This window comes from Phlebotomus papatasi, chromosome 2 (genome assembly GCF_024763615.1).
Source record: "Phlebotomus papatasi isolate M1 chromosome 2, Ppap_2.1, whole genome shotgun sequence".
In the NCBI taxonomy this organism is placed as follows: Eukaryota; Metazoa; Arthropoda; class Insecta; order Diptera; family Psychodidae; genus Phlebotomus; species Phlebotomus papatasi.
In genome coordinates this window covers 77,575,662-77,600,018 of record NC_077223.1, presented here as the reverse complement: position 1 = coordinate 77,600,018, position 24,357 = coordinate 77,575,662, and the positions used below count along the sequence as shown (strand labels likewise).

At 32.1% G+C, this 24,357-nt stretch overlaps 1 protein-coding gene across 2 annotated transcripts in view; it reads right to left on the bottom strand.

Moving 5' to 3' along the window:
* Positions 1-1,062: 1,062 nt before the first annotated feature.
* The window catches only part of LOC129804496 (hyccin), a 36,884-nt gene continuing 13,589 nt past the window's right edge, over positions 1,063-24,357 (bottom strand). Inside the window, exons 3-4 of one of the 2 annotated variants that reach the window (XM_055851839.1) lie at positions 21,981-22,097; positions 1,063-2,098 (exon numbers count right to left, since the gene is read on the bottom strand). In XM_055851839.1, the coding sequence (XP_055707814.1) occupies positions 1,482-2,098; positions 21,981-22,097 (734 nt within the window). In that variant the 3' untranslated portion in view covers positions 1,063-1,481. Of the gene's footprint in view, positions 2,099-12,201; positions 13,275-21,980; positions 22,098-24,357 lie in introns of those variants that run through there. The other variant, XM_055851840.1, reaches the window with a different exon arrangement.

Sequence of the window (24,357 nt, the reverse complement as noted above, 5' to 3'; positions counted from 1 at the left end):
TAATATTAATATTAATCTTATATGTGACACCACGGTGAATCACACAGCCATAAAAAAATACAGTAGACTCTCTCACAATCGGGCATATGGGGCAAAATGTCATCCAAATTATTGATAGATTTGGGCGTCAAAATCATTGTAAATTCCACAAAAAGTGCACAATTATAAAGAATCATCATAAAATAAGAGGAACTACAGCGAATTTGAGCAAATTTGCTTCATAAAATTAAACGTGAAAATTGTCAACAAAATTTTGCGCCTGATTGAAAAAGAGCCAATTGAGGGAGAGGCTACTGTAAAAGAAGAAAAATGTGAAAAAGAGGTTATGTTAAAGAATAACCTAAAAACTTACGACTGCAATTTTTTGTGGTCGCTAGAGAACAGTTCCACTACATAATCAAACATCATAACCTCCAAATCTTAGTAGGTATTTAATCGGTAATGCTTGTTAAGCAGAGCATACCATTTTCTTTGTAACTGCTGCAGTTTCTTGATAAATCAACAATATTTTTGTTGAGAAAATGGAGACTATGCAGAAATTCTGCCGAGAATCTGCAGATTTTCGGAAGAATTTCTGCCGAAAATCTACAGATTTTCTCTAAATGTACTAGAATATACCGTTACAATTCAAGAAACCTCCGAGTAAAATCGGCAGGTAGAGCAATGATTTGACGGGCGGGAAACTGATTAACAGGAAAGTAGTACGCTGAAATAATTGATTTAACGATTAAATCTTATATAACCTCAAATTGAAAATAACCTGTACGGAGGGTGGAAAAGAATAATGCCCAACGCACAATAACTTTTGTTTTGTAAACATGTTTTTGATACTTCTATGAGAGTGAGTGAGACCTAGATCTAGTCATCTCGCTCACTCTCATAGGAAATTCTGAAAACATATTTACAAGCAAAAGTTATTGTGTGCTGGACATAAGGCTCATTGTTAGGTTGTGGCTTTAAACATTTTTAAGCCACAATCATTAAATTGTTATAGAACTTGCCTAATATTTACATAGTAAATATCCAGCATAGTTACCCTTACTTCGCGATGTGACATAAAAGTTTTATATTAAAGTGTTTCTCCAATTAGGCTTTTTATTTATATATTCTTTTAAATAATCATTTTAATTGACATCATTTAAATTTAAATGGCAACTTCTTCTTTTTAAAGAAAAAAAACAATTTCAAAATTCAATTTTTGACATATAATTCTTTTCACCAAAAATTTTTGTTGGAATTTACCTGAATTCTAAAAAAAAACAATAATACAGAATTTCTACAAGAAAAGAACACCCATCTCCCTCTACGCTCTGTAAAGTCTGTTTTAGCTAAAAGAAAAGGTCATAATTTTTCAATATTTCCACATGACATTTAGAAAAAAATTCTCCAGGATTGAACCAGGATTTTTTTTTAATTTCACACTTTGAGCCCTAGGGAAGAGGAATATACTTGGCAGAAAGTGTGGAAGGATGGTAAAATTTCTAAACTTGACTTATTTGAATTTTGGCCTCAATGGAAGGTGCTGAGGAGGAAGCCATGGTCATATCTGTGCCAGAATCCACAGATTCAGTATTTTCCAGGCTATCACTAACAATATTGTCCCCTTTTCCATCAGTCCCCGAAACACCCCCATTGGCCAGAACCCCATCCAACGGACCATTTCCCACATCCCCCACCAAACTCTTGGCCCTCGTGGTCAAATTGGGACTCTTATCACCATCAGTCGTTGCCGTTGTATCCCCAAATTGAACCATATGGAGCGAAGCATTTCGGGCACTGGCAATCTTCTCCTTAAGCGCCGACTTCTTCGACGTCGGTGGCTGCGGGGAATCCTTCAATTCCACCGTACCATTGTTCTTACTAGTAGTTTTTGAGGTGGCTTCCTTGTCCTTGTCCTTGTCCTTTTCTTTGAGCTTCTTGAAGCCCGCGGCAAAGGGAACTTTGTGACTCTTGGGATTGCTACTTCTCGCAGCTGTTCCCCGTGTCAACTGTTGCTGCTGCTCCCCCTCAGGCGACTCCTCTGTGATACTGAGAAGTCCCACATTGGCCTGCACAACACCTCCACCCTCCTCTTTGGGTGCCTGAATTGGTATGTCGTCTGGAAAATAATTTTGTTCTCTTTTGTGCTACTCTTCTTCACAATCATTCCCCCATCTTCGTCACTTGACTTCTTGCATTTTGTAATTTCCTCCACAAAAAGTCACAATATTTCTATTTTTCTTCCTTCCCTCGCTTTTTTTCTTCTTCCTACTACATCTCCCTTTACCTTCTACCACCAGTTTCACAAGAACATTATGCAATAAAATAAAAAAGACAAACCAAAACTTTCGAGTGAAAATAAAAAAGAAAATTGAAATAGCAAAACCAAAACAAAAAACTTCTATTACCAGTCATTCTTCGAATTGCAATTTAAATAGCATAAAACTCAGCATGACTTGTTTATCATTCATTACAAGAGAAACTCTTTCATTCATCATCAAATAATCTTAAGGGCCTTGACAGGCTTGAGGATTAGCCGAGAGACGGCTTAGCGTAATTCGCGTAATTATATTCGAAAGAACGGTTAAACAAAAATTTCTATCTTTTTCCACTAAGCCGTCTCTCAGCTTAAGTCCTAAGAGTGTCAAGGACCTAACACAACAAATTGAAAAGTAGACAATATTTCTAGTTTTAAACAAACAAAACAATGGCAAAGCTTTTCACCTTAGTTTTAAAAGTTATTTTTGTTTAGACATCTTACGTCGTACGTAAAGCATCCCATATTTTGCAAAGTACTCAAACTCGTGTATTAGATGGTATACCTCAAAAGTCCTTTCGCATCATTTACCGTATATCGATTCACAATCGATTTAAACCGATTAATTTACTCAATAGATTCCCCAAAATAGTTTTAAGGAGTAATATAATTTATTTTGGGACGAAAATTACTTATCTGTTTATAACCGGTTCACAACCAATTTGGTCTGATTTATAAATCACTCAAAACATTTCCCGAAATAAAATGCACCACAGGAGTAGGGGAAACTGGGGCACCACTAAACAGGGGTACCACCAAACACTGCGATTTTTTCAATAGGTATAAGACTTCAGAGAATGAGACTTACATGAAATCATAGATACTATAGGGATGCTTGTCCAGAGAAAGAATGATCCACATAATTCAAGTAGTTCAGAAATAAGAATCTTTTTTCGCAAAATTGTGAGTTTTTGATAATTTTAGTCATTTATATATCTACCTGGAAAATAAAACTGAAATAAGTTATATCAAATTTCACTACACCAGTACTTTCCTACATGTTTTGGGATAATATTTATGTATCTACTAAAGAAATTAATGTTCACATTTTTTTAAAAGAATATAAAATCCATCACAAAACAGAGTTTGGGGCACCAACAAACAGGCAAATTTCTCACAATTACAGATGTCGCGAGCGTAGCTTGAATGGCAAAATTTTTCCTCTTATCTTTCTTACTCTTCATCTCCCTCTTTGTTCGATTTCAGAAATTTATATCCATTCATGGGATTTTCATTCAAGACTCAAGAGAAATATAGTTTCAAGAACCCAATTTTGCATTAAATGATTCTTAATGATTCTTAAGTGATTTTAATCAAGGATTGACGAATGATTTCTCGATTTTATTACAAATAATAAGAAGAGCGCGTAAAATTTGAACTTTAGGTATAGTGTTTGCCACGATTTTAGTGGCGCTGCTTTCCAGTCAGAAGTCGAATGATGTCAAAATAATGAAAAATCTATTGAAAAATATGTTCGGTGTGCAGTGCTTTAGTTTTTTGCTATTTTGGTCACTAATTCTAAATTTTGCAGTGCTTTTTTGAGAATTATTTACATTTTCAATACATTCTTTATAATTAGGAATTGTGGTGAATGCCCAAAATAACTTCAATGGGTGAGAAAATGAGGTGTTTTTTGGTGCCCCAGAAAGTGTTTATTGGTACCCCGGGTGGTTGGAAAAAAGCGAAAAATGCATGGTGATACAATTTTCCGTTTTACGGAAAATTGAAGTGCTTCACATCATCCTTGTATACATTAATATGCAGCCTATACCCGAGAGTATAACATGGGGTAAGCAACATTTTTCTAAAATTCACAGTTTTCTTAGGAAATTCAGTAAAAATCGCATCTTTCAAAAGTGTTTGGTGGTACCCCAGTTTCCCCTAATTGAATTTCAAATAAAAATTAGTTATCAGTTATGAACCGGTTCAGAACCGATTGGAACCGGTTCACTATTATCAGAAATTCCAAGACCTTTCCAACGAGCCTAAACATTTCCCCATTTATGTGAGAAATATGTTCTCTAGAGCCCTTTTAACCTTTGAAAAATGCGTGGATTCCTCGATTATTATTAATCCGCACTTCCACGATTTGAGTGGCATTTTAAAGATTAAACGTTTTATCGATTATTACAGAATTAATGTGAACTTTCAGAATCCGATTTTATCTCAAAAAAAGTTTCTAGTGAAAATTTCAAAAGCTTATTTGCTGTATAAGTGGACGTTTTCAAGATTTTTTCGAAACGATTAGTAAAATAGTTGCAGTTTTGCATAGTATACGCTGCACACAACTCAAATAAAAATAATAGGTCGATAACTAAGCATAATAATCACTTTATTTTAACATTAATTATCTTGAATTAATCTATGCAAATATCCATCTATCTGTCTATCTCTAAATCTAAAAATTTGTTTTTTTTTTTAATTTTTTATAAAGTTGTAAGGAAGACTGGGGCAAAAAGTCACAAAACGGATATTTTATTTTTTTACAAAGTACTCGAACGCCCCAGAAATTTATAATTAGCGCAGTTTTCTGGGAAATTTACCGCTCTACAACTCTACAGGATTCCGTAAATTAAAAAAAAATACCTAGATAATATATTTTCATAGGAAATTTATTCCTCTATACCTTTGTAAAACACCATTTTTTTCTAACTGAACGATAAAAACGATTTTCAAGCTATTTTAGAAAAAAAACACACAAAAGACTGCAAATCTTTTGACCAATGCAAACAACAAGTGGCGACACGGCATTGACGTTTTTTTACCGTGAGACATCATAAATTTTTTCGGTTTTTCTTACTTCTTGCTCCATACCTTTTGTTACTTTTTATCGCAAGTGGTCGTTTTTAATAAAAATATTTCTTAAGAGAAGAATCTTTGCAAAATTCTAAAATAGATAGCGGCTTCGTAGTCAAAGAATCCAAGTCATTTAGGAAATAATCATCAGTGCATAAATTTTGAATAAGGTAATAATTGATATATTCTTCAAGGACAATATTTTAAAAATAGGGCTAAAAATTTTGATATTTTTTATTTTCTAAATTCCTTGTTCGAATTCGCAGAAACATATATTGTCAAAGAAGGTTTATGAAAGCTATTTGTGGTAAAAAATTTAAGCGGCTATCTTATTTATCATGGAAGATATTGAATTTTGAAATTTTCGATGTGTGACTTTTGCCCCAGTCTCCCCTAGAAAATAAAATTGTTTACATTTGACTGTGAGAACAACGTGATTACAAGTCAGAAAATATGTTTTGAAAATGACATTTATCTATACTCAATGCGTAATTAAAATCGAGTGTAATAGTAACACTTCAGAAATAAAAACGGAAAGAAATTTTCAAAGCGAAATTTATATTAATTTCCGGTTTTTAAGCTTATTCCAAGATTTTTTAAGTGAAAATATTATTTTCCAGACATTCAGATTCTTGCAGAGGGCAGGGCTTCGAAATTACAATTTTAAGGAAATCGAGTCCGGAATCTAATCCACAAAGAGTTGACCAGCGCACCAATCCACTGCTTCACGAGATCCTCAGATCTCCTAGTGCTTCTTCCAAGTCTATCTATAACTGTCTATTCTCTAGTTCAGCTCATGGTTAGACAGACAAATAGACGGACATATTTGCGGACCGGTTCACGAAAATATGTTTAAAACATAAGCCCCTCTTGGCAGGGAAAGGAGAGTGATAAATATGGAGTTGATCAAAATGTAAAGAAATACTGCTCTTTCTGTGAAGTTTGAGCAACAAAATGAGATTTCTATTATCCAAAGTCTATTTCTTAATTTTGAGTAGAACGCAGTCAAGGAATTCGATTTAGTCACCTTATACTTCCCTCCCCCCTCTTGTATAAAAATAATAAACCTTGCAACATTCCAAGAGGAACTAAAGCTCAAATGAGATTTTCATTGTATTAATATTTTTTCGTATATACAATGATGGGGTTGTCAATCCTATCATTCATCTAACCCCGGACAGATAACAAGGTGAACACCATTTTTCATTAAATATTTAAATATACCTTTCAAAGTACTAAATCCGATAAACTTTGTCTACTTTTCAGTCCACATTCATTATTGTATAAATTAGAAATGATTATTTCAGTAAAAGCTTCCATTGTCATTCTGTGATTAATCAAATGTACTAAGCATGTTTGTAAAGTTCTCATTCAAAAAACTCCACCATAAAACACACAATCCTAGGTTTTAAAATATTTCCAATATCACAGGGATATTTGTCAAAATCATTGACACGTGTAATGCTCATTCACACACCTGATACACTCATCCACACTGAGAATGCATCAGCAACCAAAGTGACCTCATTTGCAACGTATGTCACAATTTTTCATTCAACTCACGAGTTTGCATTTTAGCAAATCCGAATCCTCATAAATAACTAAACCAATAAAATCCACATCGATTGAAAAAGCATCAGCTCATTCGTCATAATACTGAATAAGCACTCAAGCCTCATGTGACCTAAAACCTAATCTCAGTATCAACCCACAAATTATACAATTCAATATTGAAGTGTAAAAGAAAAGTGTGTCAAATGCACACAATCGACGAAAAAAAAACATAGCACCACTCATATAAATTAATTGGGGCAACCTAGTTCATCGGTATTGCTGAGAGGAAACTATCGTCAACCCCTTTTACTATAGACCACCCTCAGGGGTACAATAACATCAATTCGCACTTGCTGAATTAAATTCTCTAAAAGCAATTGACCATTGAAGAATGCAATTGTTTGATGGTATTTTAAGTGGGATATTAAATTTAACGACATCTTTCAATCAAGCACACTTCCATTCTAAAAAAAATACTTATTCATGGTAAACCTTATATGAAAATAAGGGTAAGAAAACTGAGAAAATGTAATAAGTTTTACTCTTGTCTTTTATTACAATAGAAATTCATAAGAAAATATTCTTCAATGTCTCTTCAAAACTAGCAACATTTACGAAATATGTCAAATTTGCATTAAAGTATTATAAGATAGACTTCCAGATTCCGGTAAGAAAATAATAATAATAGCTTTTTTTAAATGAGATATTAATAAAAGAAATACATGAATTCAGAAATGTATAACTGACATAATTTACAGGTAAAAAATATTACTTGAGCACTATTATCACTGATCCAAAAAATCTGAAGTTTAAGTTAATACCTTTCAGTGCAAACGTTTAGAGTTTAGAGATAGCGACTCTGTGTTTTCAAGGGATTACCAGATAAATCCATATTCGCATAATTAATAAAACAGTAATTAAAGATTGTTAAATAGATGAATGAATTATGATGAATGAATGAATTATTAAAGAAATTTAAAACTTTCACACTATCATAATGCAAATTTGGCATAAAATTCTAACCAAACTACAATAACTTTCAAATTAAATGCATCACATTTGGATTGATGGTTACAAAATGTTTGAAACTAGGCCAAATTAGTTTAGTTCTTAAGGTCAAATTTACCCTTAAACTAAATTGCAAAGTGCTGCTTTTGCAGCATTTTCCACACAAATTTTCTCCAAATGTATTTCCTGAACAACCTTAGCAGGAATGACCCCATGAAATTGCTTTCAAAGATGTATGTTCTTGAGAGAGAATAACTCAACTTGGACACATCCATAAAAATGGATGAATAGTCTAAGAGAAATGATGACAATTTGGTTTGTGGAATCAGATGTTGGAAATTGACACATATTTCGACCGAGCGGGATACTATGGGATGCTATCAACAAGTCAATTATTCATCAATATGGACAGGTCAATGGTAAAGTCATTTCATCAAATTTACACAGGTCATATATCCTTCTCGCCATCAGTACGACTTGGATGTTGTATCACCTGTGTATACTGAAAACGTCATTGAGATTCTCTATTTGCATTTGACCATCATACACACCTCTACAGAGTTGCACCTCATACACTCCAAGCCCACATTAAATACTAATTTACACCATTTCTCCTTCAAAGTAGCCAGGATAGTGTCATCTTAGGTGTGACCACAATAATCAATATAAATTTCACATTTTCACTTTAAGCCTCACATTCAATGACATTCTTACTCTCTTTCGGCAAAAAAAAAACAATTGTAACACCATGCATTCGAAACATTTCACAAGATTAAAATAAATTCTAATAAAATATGTAGACAATTAATTGTTTGTACATTATTTTTTCAATTTCATGCCCACTATCTTGAATTTATATGGCATATAATTCCATTGTGATTCACTAAAACTTGGAAAATAGAACTGTATTAATTCCTCGTACCATAAAAAAACTCACATTATTTGCATGAATCACTTTTTATCCTTTCTCATGCGTCAGAAACATAGCAAAAACAAATTGAAATATAATTTTTATTTACAGAATTATAATAATTAAGTACCATTCTCTTAGAATATTGTAAAATAATTTAGTATTAATAAAAAAAAATTATGGCAAATCACTAAAGATTCCTAAAGAGTCTCTTCCACTAAAATTAATCCTAAAAAAAAAGAATTATTATATATTTTGTGCAGATCCCTTATTTAATTTTAACTGTTTTTTTTTATTTTAATACAATTCAAAATTCGAGTAGATGAACAGCATATGATTATTACGTCCTTTACTTCATTAATTTACCTTAAAATTATCTTTGAAGTGTATCGACTTATTTCTACAATGAATATTGAGGAGAATGAACGTTTGATGGTAAAACATCGAAGCTCTATAGTGAACGATTGAGTGGTTTCACGTCAAAAAAAAAGACAGAAAATTCAAGCGCGTGTCTCATATTCACTGATTTGGAATAATGCATACAAAGAATCTCTCCCAAAGTCCATCAATATGTTGTTAAAGTCACTATAAAGGAATTTAGGGTTTTTTTTTCTTTCAATTTTTGCCACTCCATTAATTCTTTAACCACAAATTTTGCACGTAAGAACAAGAACCATACTTAGATTCAATTTGGTTCAATTTAAAAAAAAATCAATTTAAAAAAGTAAGTTTACTAGAAATTTTTACTCCTACTCTTCTACCTAAATATCATCTAATGAAAAAGCTGGAATTGACTTCTCCCAGGTAAGCTCAAAGTTCATTGAATATTGAGTGCATTTCGAAAGAAAAATTAAGGAAAAACAATATTAAAGTGTTCATTTTCTTCAAAAACAATTCATATATAAATGCAATTCCTCTTATAAAGTATCTCTCTGATTCCCTAATATATAGAAAGCTTTAAAAGCTTTCAGTCTCTAGCCAATCAAATAAAACGGCAGATGTTGTTAGAGCTACATATTTAATTACATGAGTTACTCATGATGAATAAAGACTTTCACTAAATTTCTTTAAATTTATAAAATATTCGAGCTTTATTTGAATATCATTTATTAGGGGGAAAAACTAATTTTCCAACATAATCCCAAAAATTAAATCTTTTGTCATATTGATTTTTTTAAATTAAAATGTTGCTGCATTTGATTTAAAACACAAATTACGAAATTAAACTTTAAGTGACTTAATTTATTACACCAATTTGTCCATATCAAGAAACTTTTTACATATTTTTAATTACTACAACTTCCAAAATATTTTTAACGTATCACTCGGTAAAGTAAACACGTGAATTGAAAGATTTTGCTTAATCTGATATTCGATATTCAGTCATACGTATATTATATATATGTATATAGCTGAGATTTTTAAAATGTTTTTATTACTGTGCATTGTCCATTCAAGGACTCTACATATTGTGGAATATTCGTCAAAATGGAACATTTTGAAGTAGTTTTTTTTTTGACAAAAAATTCTCATATTTTGTATATAGGGTTAAAAATGTCAAATTCCTTGTTTTCTTTTAAAATAATTCGAAGGAGCTCTCGGATGAACTTATACGGAAATCCCGGAAATTCCATATAACGGTTTTCTAAGGTCAAAGGGTTAAAAAGGCTCCAGAGAGCGCATTTATCAACCGAATAAGGTCATGTTTCGTTTCATTGAAAAGGCCTTGGAATTCTTGACAAACCTGAACCGATTCCAATCGCTTATGAATTATTTTACTCCTAAGGTGTTTCGGGCAATGTTTTCATTGATTTCATTAATCGATTCAAATCGGTTATGAACTGGTAATGAATCGGTAAAAAAATGATAAGTAATTTTCATCCAAAGATCAATTTTATTAATTATAACTATTTTGTGGGATCGTTTTAGTGATTTATGAATCCGTTCGAATCGTTTGTGAGCCGGTAGGGTAAATTAAGCTAATTCAAAACCTGTTCCAAATGGAAATTTTTCGCTACTCCAAATGGAAACGTCATTGTTTTCATGATAAATACAGTACTAAATTATTATATTTATATATTTTCTATACCACAGTTTCATTATTTAGTTAATTTTGCTCCAAATAAAGTGAAAATCCATTCATATTCACAAATTTTAATTTGTTAATTTCTCAGAAAAATTAAAAGTGTACCGTGGGGGAAATTGTCGTTCAGCCTCAGTGGAAATTTTCGGAGGAAAGCTCCGTCCGGACGCGGCAACACAATCTGTGGAGTCTTCAACCCTAAGATCAGAAAACTTACTCTTCTACCAGAGATTTCGACACGCTCCGTGTCTTCCTCAGTGGTCGAGTGATGTCAAAGATCACTGGGTTTCGTTAACACAAAGATCTCGGAAGTACAGCACCAGACATTCTTCAATCATCAGGAGACAAATCAGGAGCGTATCGAAAGCTCTGGTAGAAGAGTGAGTTTTCTGATCTTAGGGTTGAAGACCCCACAGATAGTGTTGCCGCGTCCGGACGGAAATTCCCTCCGAAAATTTCCACTAAAAGTGTACCTTTTCACCATTGAATTTTTCATCGATCGACCTTGTTTTCCAATGAAAAACACAATAAAGTGACTGTTGATTATTCGTTTTGTTTAACATTTATGTCACATTTCTGGCTAATTTTAGTTAAATTAGGTGCTAATCTTTATTGTTAACGGTACGTGAAGTTTTCAAATGTAATAATTACCTATTTCGTGAACAAAAAGGGTTTTTCTGAAGTGTCTGCGAATGCTTCAATAGGAAACCCCGGAAATATTATATTTTTGGAAAGATTTCCTTGTTGTTTTAGATGGAAAAGGAGAGAAGACCAGGAATAAGAATAAATCCTGCACTCAGGAGCAACTCAACAAAGTTTTGGAAGCCTTTCGTCGCGATTTCAGTTACACTGTTTGTCTCCAATTAGAAACTTTCCCTTGTTTCCATTTAGATTAATATGTTTCCAATAGAAGCATTTTGCACTCGCGTATTTTTCTTGTATTTAAGAAGTTTTCAAATTATATCTAAAGAATTTTCACTAAACAGTAACATTCTAGAAGAGTCAAGGAGCAAATTTATGTAATTCTCTTCAGAAAAAATATGAACTTATTGTGTTGAATCTTCTGTCAAAGTTGAATCGTCAGGAAATGGTTTTGAATTAGGACATTTACCCTAAAAGGTAAATGACCCGAAAGTACTTTTGAGGTATAGCAACTAATAAGTCACGAGTTCTAGCACGCTTTGCCACTTCTTTATAGGAAAATAGTAACAAAATCTGCAGGGAAATTGCGATGTTTTTCCGAAGTGATGTTTCGTTAAGTGTGAAAAATCGTGAAATCTTCGTTTGTTAAGACATTTTGAGTCCTATATCGCTCTTGAAATTTTGATCGTAATCTTGGTCTCAGAATTGAAACCAACGACTTCAAAAATGTAATTTTTACTTCTTGTGAAAAGTGGTGGCCATAAGTTTAGAAATGACTAAAAGGAGTCCACACTTATGGCCATGACGAAAATTTACAGTCATTCAGAAACGAACGTTTTCCCTAATTTCGAAATCTGAAATTAGGATAATCCAAAGTTTTTGAACACTTTTAAGTAAGTAAAACAGTCATTGCAAACCAGTTTTTATCAGTTTAATTTTATTTTGAGCTTGTTAAATGTTTTCCACTTGAAAAGTCAACTTTTTCAGTCGAATCCCTTAAACTAAGCAAAGAGTGATTCTGCAAGTTTTCCATCCCAAAAATTGATGGACCTTGGGTCGAGGGTTCAGTTAAATATGAGACAAAGAAAAGGGATTTAAGGATATGTGTGAGACCTTTAATTGCCTATCCCCAACATACGGTGGGCCAATTGAAAATTCATCCTCAGCGTAAATCTAAATTAATTTGTGTGACAATAGTCCTATTTAGCATTTCTTTGTCGTCCCATGGCACTATAGCTATATACGGCCATCTCAACCTTTCGTTCCACTTCGTCATCCTCCACTAATTGCACATTGATGACTCTGGAGAAAATTCACCCGAGATTAACCAATGTCTCGTGTCTGTGTGATAACTTTTTGCTCCCCATATGACATCATATGGATGGGAGTTTTGCGTCTTTTTGTGCGTCTATTCCCTCCCCCCGATACCCAAAGTGGCATTCCCCTGAGCTATTTCAGCAGCCCACTATTCGATTGACCAACGTGAACACTTGCTGGACGAACAGTATGCTTGAGGCTATGCACAGATTCCAACAGTGCCTGCAACTCATCACCAGAATCATCCAAAAGTAAATTTCTATCTTCAATAGTTTGGTACAGACGTGCACCAGCACTAGAACGTACTTCCGCTCGCCTCGTGGGCGAATCCCTCGGGGATGGGGTCTTCTTTCGACGCACCGGTGATGCACTGGGTGACCCATTGCGTGTCCTGGACGGAGAATCCTTTGGGCTAGAATGCCTCGAAGATGAGGCAGATTTTTTTGGTGATTCAGGCTCCTCTTCAATACTCATTGATTTCCCACTACTCGGACTATACTTCCAACCCCATGTTCTCCAACGTTTCGTGGATGCCTTCCTTGTCCCCTTGGGACTTCCACCATTTGTCACATCGTAAGGCACATTGTCACCCTGTGGCTGAGTGGGCTGGAAACCTCGTGTGGGCTGACTTGGTGCCACCATATAATCCTCCACAACTTCGAGATCATCTAGAGAATTGGAATCGAACACAATGTGCGATTCGCAATAAATTTACAAATTCAATTTTGTTGTTGATGTATTTTCCAGCTCATTTTTCTGTTCTTTTTTTTTATTAATTTTCTGTTTTTTTTTAAATGTGATCTTTCAACCCTTTAATTTTCTTATTCTCTTGTGTTAAAAATGTGTGTGTATGTTCTGTGTGTTTTGTGTATCTCAAAGTGTCCTTCTCTAAGTATTTTATATATAAATAGCACAAGTTTTCGTGATATTTTGCATTAAATAGAAAAGACAACAAAATTAATAAGAAAGAGAATATAGTAGCTATAATTAAAATTGCAGCAGCAACTGCTTACAAAAAAAATCATTATTCTAATGCAGCAATGTCGCAAAAATACTTTTAAACAATTTCTTTCATGTGTTATCCAACTGGTGATAGCTGCAAGAAAACGCTTTCAACTCCAAATTTGGAAAAGAAAAGAAAATACAGTGAGCAGCAAATGTTTAAATGGCATTGCTTAAAATTGGTAAAATGTATATTGCAAAATTATTCTCCTATTTAACTTAGGAAATAATGGACCTAATCCTCTTATTTGTATAGAAGTACACTTAGTCCCCGCATTAAATCCTTCGAGATTATGCACCTGACGGAATTATGCACATACAATTTCCAAATTTGCCTACCATTGGGAGTCAATTTATGAAGTCATTTTTGAAATACGCCTGAATATATACTATTTTGCGACGCGGGAAATTTGAAAACATTTTGTTACTTTTTCAAAATAAAACTTTAATTTATTTTATTATGGAAATTTTTTTAAACATTCCAACCATTTATTGAAGAACTCTGGCTAAAAAGTATTGTTTGTTAATACATTTTCTATTAAACAGTTGAATCTTTTCGTTCAATTCGTTTAATTCGTTCTACGGCTGATTTATTCAAAAGAAAGCCCCTGCGGATATGCAATTTTTCTCGATGCGTAATGCTATTTCGCGCGTTTTTCTGGTCCCGAAAATATGCTTAATCCCGGGACTGAGTGTATTATTTTGAAATTGTAGGTTATGTTTAGCATAACCTAAAAAAATCCACGTTTTTGCAAAAATTCCACTGTTCCAAAGTCTAAACGCCACTTTATCACTATTTTCTAATAAATGAGAGATAGATAATACAATCTATGATTACTTTGTCTGAGAAGTTTATCAATCAAAAATCACTAACGTTTTTTGTGTTTTGTGATTGTTCAAATCACAAAATTATAATAAGCCTTTCCCCAAGAAAAGTTATTTTTAATCATAACGTTTTATTTTTAGGTACATTTAAAAAATATGCAGTACAGTAGACTCTCGCTCAATCGGCTTTTTCTCAATCGGGCGAAAAATTTTGTTGACAATTTTCACGTTTAATTATGAAACCAATTTGCTCAAATTCGCTGTAATTCTTCCTATTTTATTGTGATTCTTTATAATTGAGCGCTTTTTGTGAAATTTAAAGTGAATTCGACGCACAAATCTCTCGATAAATCGGATGACATTTTGCCTCAAATGCCCAATTGAAAGAGAATTTACTGTAAAAATCATTCTTGTTTTTGAGGTTATGCATAATGCGCTCTGACGTTTCCAACAAACTTTCTAGACCAAAATAAAAAGAATGAGGTTCAATATGACCTAAATTTCACCACTCTGATTCCTCTCAATTAGGCTCTTGTTGATCAATCGGAGAGAGCCTTCAAATCGGGAAAGTTATCACTGAACGAGAAGATTGAGATTCATTTGACTAACTGTGTTATCACACTTGGACATTAAAATTTTAATATGATTCACATTAATTGTCGCTGGTGAGAGTCCAAATGTGTAATTTGTGTCTTTGAATCACTTTATATTCAAAATTTGATCTATTTGTTGATAAAAAGGTAGACTTGGCCCGCAAAATTTGATTTAAATTGATTTATAGCATTAATGCGAAAAATTAATGCGATTTTCTCTTTAATTTTTTAATTTGAAAAATATTTATGCTTTAGGTAAATTTAAACTTATTTTTGCAGGCCAAGTCCACTTCTTTATCATTAAATGGAAAAACCCCAAATATTAAGTGATTCAAAGACACAAATAACATATTTGGACGCTCACAAGCGACAATTAATGTGAATCACATTAAAATTTTAATGTGCAAGTATGATAACGCCGTAAGATTATGCACTTAGTAATTAGAAATTAAATTTAAAAAATCCAAAATAATATTTCAAGGATTTCTAAACTCACATAAAAGTTATCCCGCTAAAAATTGAATTCATTTAACCTCGTTATAACGCGGCAATGTAAATGGCCTCATTTATTTACAGCACTAACATATTTACGTTTATGACCATCGCACAATAACTTTTGTTTATAAACATGTTTTCAAAATTTCCTATGAGAGTAAACAAGATAATTAGATTTAGATCTCAGTCACTCTCACAGAAATGTCAAAAACATGTTTACTAAACAAAAGTTATTGTGCGTTGGACATTTACGTCCGTTGAAACATATTTTTGCACGTCAAGTAAAAGGAAGAGCACCAGCGATCGGCAGTGTTCCTCGGATCGTCAGGTTAATACCGTATCATTGCTCCAAATAAAATGAATTTTTAAAAATTATTAACTACTTTTTACTATTTAACTCTCATAATAATACACTGCAATAATTCAGATTTAATTTATAAAACCAATTTTCTGTGAGACACCTGATTATATTCGTGACGATCCGAGGTACAGGGTGAAAGTTTGCAATAAAACCTATATTTTACTACCTTATTGTAAAGATTTAAAAATTATATGCACAGATATAGTTAAATGGATAATTGATAAAGTAGGGTAAATTAAGCTAATTCAAAACCTGCTCCAATTGGAAATTTTTTGCTACTTCAAATGGAAACGTCATTGTTTTCACGATAAATACAGTACTAAATTACTATATTTACATATTTTCTATACCACAGTATCGTTATTTAGTTAATTTTGCTCCAAATAAAGCGAAAATCCATTCATATCCACAAATTTTAAATTGTTAATTTCTCAGAAAAATTAAAAGTGCACCTTTTCACCATTGAGTTTTTCATCGATCGACCATGTTTCCCAATGAAAAACAAAATAAAGTGACTGTTGTTTATTCATTATGTTTAAAATTTATGTCATATTTCTGGCTAATTTTAGTTCAATTAAGTGCTAATCTTTATTGTTAACGGGACGTGAAGTTTTCAAATGAAATAATTACCTATTTACGTGAACAAAAAGGGTTTTTCTGAAGTGTCTGCAAAAATGCTTCAATAGGAAACCTTTTGGAAGCCTTTCGTCGCGGTTTCACTTACACTGTTTGTCTCCAATTAGAAACTTTCCCTTGTCTTCATTTGGATTAATATGTTTCCAATAGAAGCATTTTGCGCTTGCGTATTTTTCTTGTATTTAAGAAGTTTTCAAATTATACTTAAAGGATTTTCACTAAACTGTAACATTCTAGAAGAGTCAAAGAGCAAATTTATGTAATTCTCTTCAGAAAAAATATGAAATTATTGTGTTGAATCTTTTGTCAAACTTAAAGCGTCTGGAAATGTTTTTGAATTAGGACATTTACCCTAATTAGCAAAAAACAAAAATACCAAAAATTATTTTGGGGCTTATATTTTCAACTAAATATGGAGCATGTCTCTAAACATTCCGATCCATGGTGCTCTTGCCTTATACCCTTTTATCAATAAATAGAACAAACTTTAAATACTAAGTGATTCAAAGGCACAAATCATACATTTGGACACACATTTGCGACAATTAATATAATTCACATTAAAATTTTAATGTGCAAATGTGATAACAGGGTAAAAGTCCTATCGTTAATCAATTTTCCTATTAAGATAGCCCACTTTTTTTCTTAACGACTTAATTTCGCATTTTCGGAATATTCAATTCAATCGCACAAAAACTTTTTATGCAATCTACCTTTAAATTTCCTAATACCATTTCCTAATTTCCTAAATTCCGTTTCCTTTCCCCTTCCTAACCTACATCTTCCACCCTTCCTTTATTTTTTCGTCAAAACTTTAAAAAAATAACTTTTTTAGGTTATGGTAAAAGTATTTTCTAGGTTAAAACATAACCACCAAAAATGAATTTTAAATTACAAAACGAATAAACAATCACTACAAAAAATATACAGTCAATTTTATAATAAATCCGATGAATACATATGTATCCAAAAAAAGGTTAATTTAAAATATTCACACAGAATAAAAAAAACGTCTTGAATAAAGAAATTTGTGGAACAGAGACCCCGTATGCAATGAAAAGTAAATATCACAATGTATTTTTCTAAAAAATTCAAATTCAGCATTTTTCTTCCAAACAGTTTCTCTATTTTGGGAAAAGAAGTATCTGAATTTTGTTTATAATTTTTCGTCCCCTGGGGGTATGTTATTTAAAACATCTTCACTCAATAAATTTTTATGAATTACACAGATTTTTTCAGGTAAAGTTCCTTTCAAATGTTGATGTGAAATGTGATTCCAGATTTCTCAAAAAATATTTACCTTCAAATAGGATTAAAATTTGCCAAAGCATAGCTATCGCATATTTCAAAAATATATAACCAATAATTTTAGACAATCTTGATTTTTCTTGACTTCATTCTTGATTGAAGATTTAAGAACGCGATTTCGGTGATAAAATTCTCCCTAGAAAATCGAAACAATTTTAATATTGAGTAAAATGATGATAACCACAATAATTTTTGTATAAGACTAAAAATTAAAAAAAATCATTTCTATTTCCACTTTTAAATGGAAGATTTTGTAGGTTAGAAAATGATATCAACGGTAAAAAAGTTAAACACTAAAAACATTAACGTAACCTCAAATACATTTAATATTTTTCTGTTTGTCTCTTAAATACTCAAATTTTAAAAGATAATTACCCGTACTCGGAGAAATTTGGAATTTATTTCACACAAAATACCTACAACTTTTTTAGTGTTATGTTCAGCATAACCTCAAATTGTTAACTAACTTTATGACTAAGTGAATTACGTTACGTCCGATAATTCTTCTCAGAATTTTCTTAGTTTTTTCCTAAATGTTAAGAATTAAAGAAAAACAGTAGGTTTCAGAGGAGGATAAAGCTAAGTCTTGTCCGAAAAAAAAACAATTTTACACATAATTATATAATTTTAAAATAAAGCTAGAACGATTACAAACGTAGGATCCGCTAAAAACCTCAAGTTCTGTGGAATCACTAATATACGACGAAACTTATGTTTTCCTAAAAACCAGATTTCCAAAGTTTTAACATACAATATAGCAGTTCTCCTCAAATTTGAACAATATTTTCAAAAACGTAACGGAATTAATGTGAAATGCACTTTCCCTAAATTAAGATAAATAACTTTAGAGAATATATCAATGTCATTTATTATGAAATAAATGGAATTTGTTGCAAAAGGTTATGTAATACGATATTATTAAAGAACCACCAGAGAAAAATGGTTCTAATTCTCAGACTCAACGCAAAACTTTCTTCACATAACCTCAAATTTTAATTTTGAACTCAACCGTCGTTCAAATTTGAGGTACTCGACTGTAGATCAAAATTCCACGAGCCAAAATCGTTATTTTCTTATAAGATGATTTGCAACAACAAATTGACGTTATGTCGGATCAAAACATAACCTCATTTTTATAAATTTCTATCCCAGATATTTGTCAATTGATAAAACAATATCAAAAACGTTTTGTGTTCAATCATTGATTAAAACGATTAAAATTTAACCGCAAAGGTTACTAACGAACCAAAATAATGATGATTCTATCAACGAAGATCTCAGAAGAATATTACCAAAATTCTTATACGAAGTTTTTAAAGTTCAACCGTAAATTAAGGTTATGTCGGATCAAAACAGAACCTCATTTTTATAAATTTCCATCTCAGTCATTATTCAATAGATAAAACAATCTCAAAAACGTTTTAGCTTTCATTATTCGTATTTTGATTCCGCTTTAACTAATTTTTTGTCTAAATGTAGACAACAAAGAGAGATTTGTGCGACATTATTACATGATCCTCTTTTATCATTATTAATTGCCACTGAATGAATCAACACATTTGCCACCCACTGTATCCCTTTTATGCGACAGAACGTAAAAATAAACAGTGATTTGTGAAGGCTTAAGCGTTGAAATACAAATGTTCATTTACCAGCAACAATTGAATTGTCAAGTTACTCAGAGTAATTTGAAAGGAAGAAAAAAAAGGATAAAAAAGAGATAGAAAAAGAGTGTTTTGTGTGTGATGATCTCGCAGAAGTGAGGGAAGAAGATGAATTTTATAAAAGCCAGCAGCAGCAGCAGTAACAGCAGAAGGTGCCACGACAACGTGACATTTTCTTATATTTCTTTTTTTTATTATTATTTTATTTCCATTATCTATGTAGAAAATCATTTAATATGAATATCTAACGCATGAAAATAAGAATTTTCCTTTTGTCTCTTTTCTCTCCTCTCTTTAACTCACTATCTCTTCAACTGTTTCTTTTTGTTTGCCCATTTAAACCACACAAAAGATAATCGTTACACTTTGGAATGAGGTTCTCATGGCAAAATTATTTCACCTTTCACATTTTTCATGTCATCTTCAAAAGCCAATTCTTATTTTTATTGCCTCGTCATTTATACTCTCTTTTTTTGCACGTTTTTCCATATCTTAACTAGCCAGTGAAGGGATTGGTATTGTGCAGAAAAATCTATTTATATTGAAAATTACACTAAAGCTGATTCATTTGGGCTAATAAAGGAGTAGAATGTATTAATTCAAGGGGTAGATAACTGAGCCGTTCACGGTTTACTCTGTCGATTACTTCCAAAAATTATGCCGATGTGTCAAATTTCGTGTCAATCTGCCGATCTGTCACTTTCTTAGCAAAATTGTGCCGATCTGACGATTTTTAGCTACAGATCGGCACTATTTTACCGATCGCCGCTCACGCTTCACTCTGACAGAGCCATCTAATCACCCCTTGTATTAATTCCATTTCGAAATCTTTTACCTCTCTTTCCGCCACTTCCAAAATTGACAAAAAAAATTATTTATTGTGAAATAAAAAAGTCATATTGTCTTTTAAGATGTTTAAGATACTATTTTTTAGTGTTATAGAGGAAAGCGCGCTACCTTCGGACGATTTATGCTTCGCATTCGCACAAATAATTTTTTTCAATGTGTTACACTGAGAAAAAACGGGGGTGCGATTGACTTTTTTCTTCATAACTTTGACACTTTTTAAGTGTAAAAATATATCAATATTTTTTAATGTTAATTTTACACCTTTTTAATGGTAAAAATAACATAAACTTTAACCCCTGATACATCTAAAAAGCATAATATTTACACCGATTTCGAATCAATACTGTAGGGTACACTGAGATAAAAAAGAGGGTGCGATTAACTTTTTTTCCTCATAACTTTAACATTTTTTAGGTGTAAAAACATATCACCATTTTTAATTTTAATTTTACACCTTTTTAAGGGTAAAAATAACATGAAAAAGGGTAACTTTAACCCCTAATACATCTAAAAAGCATAATATTTACACCGATTTCGGATCAATACTGCAGGATAAAATAAACATTTCCGGAATGTTATTTTAACTATTTCGGATTTCTCTCAGTAATAAACGAATTTGGCCGATTATAATATTACAATTTAATAGCTAGTCCAATGCCTCAAATTTTCATAGAGAAAAAATTGAATTGTCCTAAGCTTGAGTCGTCCGAAGGTAGCGCGCTTTCCTCTATTAGAGGAAGGTCTTCAGGTTTCGCACATATTCTGGTTTCGAACACTTCATATATATCCCATATTCCTTAATATTCCTCAAACTAATTAAAGGAAAATGGGAAAAATATGAAATGTTCGAAGCTACAGTATGAGTATGTGCGAAGCCTCAAACCCTTGCCCTACTCATTTTTGTATTTATTCAGTGACACAAACAATTTAAATTTAGTTATTTTGATGAAAGTGGCACAAAAAGGCGTGATTTCATCCTCAACGCAAGTTTCGCATATAAGAAAATTTATTAATAAAATAAGCTGATAAAATATGCCTAAGTATTTTCCTCAGAAACAACCTTTAATCACCAAGAAGTGATTTAAAAGCCATAAATAGAAATTATTGACAGCAATTCTCCTCACACATTCAACATGCAAAGGAAAAGTGCCCGCAAAAGAGATTCCTTCTTGTAGGACATTTCTCATAAACACCAAAAAAAATGCCATCTAAAAACACCAAGAAAATGCACACATAAATGAGCCAAACAAAAATCAACACAACAAAGAAAAACAAAAATGAATGCAATCATGCAATTCAGTGAAGAACTTTTTCTAAGAAGAAAAAGGTATTTTCCAACATCACAGTCTCAATTTGTCCTTATATTTGGAAAAACACCTCATTTTGACAAGAAAACACACAAAAAGACACACACAATTTGTACAAAGAAAGTATAACAAGAAAATGGTTTAAGAACACACATATTGAGAGGGATAATATTCGTCCATCTTTGACGAAAAAAAAAACACAACAAAAAAAACTTTTTTTTGCCAAGTTAAAGTCAATTTGGAAGAATATCATTATGTTCATTTCGATGGTATAAAAAAAATTAAAATAAAATAATAATAAAAATTCAATGAGCCGTCACCAGAAATGACTTACCTGGAAGTTTCTTGGCTCTAAATGAGGCATTTGTTATCATACTCTTGGACACTGTCACGGTGGTTTGTGATGGTGTGAGCGCAACACTAATTCCCATTGGACCATCGCTGGGTTGACCTTTAAAAAAGCAAAAAAACAGCACGTAAGAGAGGTGTGAAAAATAATATATTCGCACCATGACGAGACTACAAGGACATTATTCTGTAGAAGAAAAAAAAATAATCGGTAATTTATTAAAGGGCATAGATAGAGAAAAAAGCAGATACTGAACATGTAAACAAACACTTTAATAACCTGGGAAATGTAGGTTTTCACCTAATTGAGCATTTTACTGGAAGTATATCCGATAATAAAAACCACACTTTTCACACGAAAGGTGATCTCATGAAATATTCCACGCTAGTCCCATTAGGAAGTGCAGAGTGTGATTGATGTGAAAGTTACTAATAGACCGGATACATTGGAAATATACCACAAGGATTAACATTTTTTTCAGAAATAATATATCCAAAAATAACCCTACAAACATATTAATTATTAATAATTGAATATCAATGGAATTCTGTTATTGATTTAACCCTTTAAGGACGATTGGAACACCGGTGTCCCATAAAGAAAATAATTTTTCCTGACTACCCAAAGTTATTTTTTTCTTATGTCTGTACATAATTGTAAAGTAAAAGGTTGAAAGAATCTCGAATATTTTTTGCAAGTTTCTAGCTATTTGATATGTAGTAAATATTTAAGCTAAAAAATGGCGAATTTCAAAATTCTCAAAATCATAATTGATTTTATTTATTTTTTATACTTCCAATTTTTTAAGCAAAACCCTTTTGGCAATAAAAACTACAATACTCATACGTAAAATTTTTCATTAAAGCGAAAAATATTATTCATTGGTATTGTCAGAAAAATTACTTAAATTTTTGGGCTATTTTTGTCCCTATCGTTCATAGAAGCACAAAATACACAGAATCAGACTCTATTGGTCTTTCCAAGGTTAGATGTAAAACTTATCATTGATTATGTTTCTTAGTTTAATTTTTATTGTTGATTTTCAGTCCGTAAAAAGTTTCTCGTCGTTAAAGGATTAAGGCTTTAATAAGTTAAAGGTTAGAAATCAACAAATATATGTAGAGGAGAGTGAGGTAGTTCATACATGCTTAGTTTCGAAAATAAAGATTTTTAGGACGAAAAATAATTATTTAGAAAATGACCTGTATATTTTAAACAGTCCTTACTCAAGAGAAACCAACGGAACATTAGTTAGGAACCATATTCATTTCTCAAATGAGTCCTAAAAAAAGTTCAGCTGCATGAACTGCCCCACCCTCCCCTAAGTCATTGTTGACATTTATTTAATTCTTAATTAAAAATGTATTTAATCAATTAAAAAAAAAAGAAAATAGAATAGGGTTGTAAAAAGTACAGCTAAAAGTCCAATAATAATATAACACACGGTTTTTGTAAAGTAGGTATCGCATGGTACACTTGATTCAGGACGACATTTCGCCCAACAATCCTACGGCATAAAAAAACGTCACCTTGAATTTTTGAATGATAAAGTTCAACTATAGGGCCAATTTTTAACCGATTTGGTTGAATTTGGATTTTTTGGAAAGGTCTTGAAATTTTCAACCCGACTACATCGGTTAAAATTGGTAGTAAATCGGTTAAATACCCGTAAATAACCTTTATTTTTTAAATGTTTTTCCTTTTCACTGTTCGAACTCAAAAAAAGAGCATTTATATAATCGACTTTTTTTTCAACTTGTCACCGTCCTGGAGCGTAAACGGTAAGTGATATTGACTTCCGGTCTTCGATGACCCCCAATAAAAAAACAATATCTCTAGACGTTTTTTTCCTTTTCCCATATCCCCCTCCATCCCTTAAAAACCATGTTTTTCGGTTTTTTCTCAAAATTGGCCCAAGCTTTTCAATGATTTTCGGATATGTTTTAGAGGTAGTCTAGGTGAACATTTTGTCTAAACATACATATGCCTGGTAAATTCTCCATTTTGAATTATTGAAGGTCAAAAGTTAATCACTTTGGATGGAGGGCTCATTTTTCAACTGATTTGGTTAAACTTGGAGTTTTTGAACAGGTATTGAAAATTTGAACGCGGCTGCATCGGTAATGAATCGGTTAAGTACCGATAATTCGAATTTTTTTTCGGAAATTTTGTTTCTTGACCTTAAATTTGTTCCCAGTAGAGCTAACAACTTCCTGTCTTCACTGACCCCCCATAAGTGGACATGATCTCGGACGATCTTTTTCCATTTTCCCCTATTCCCCCTACATCCCCTAAAAACCATGTTTTTTCGGTTTTTCTCAAAATTGGCCGAAGGTTTTTACTGCTCGAACTCTACGGAGAT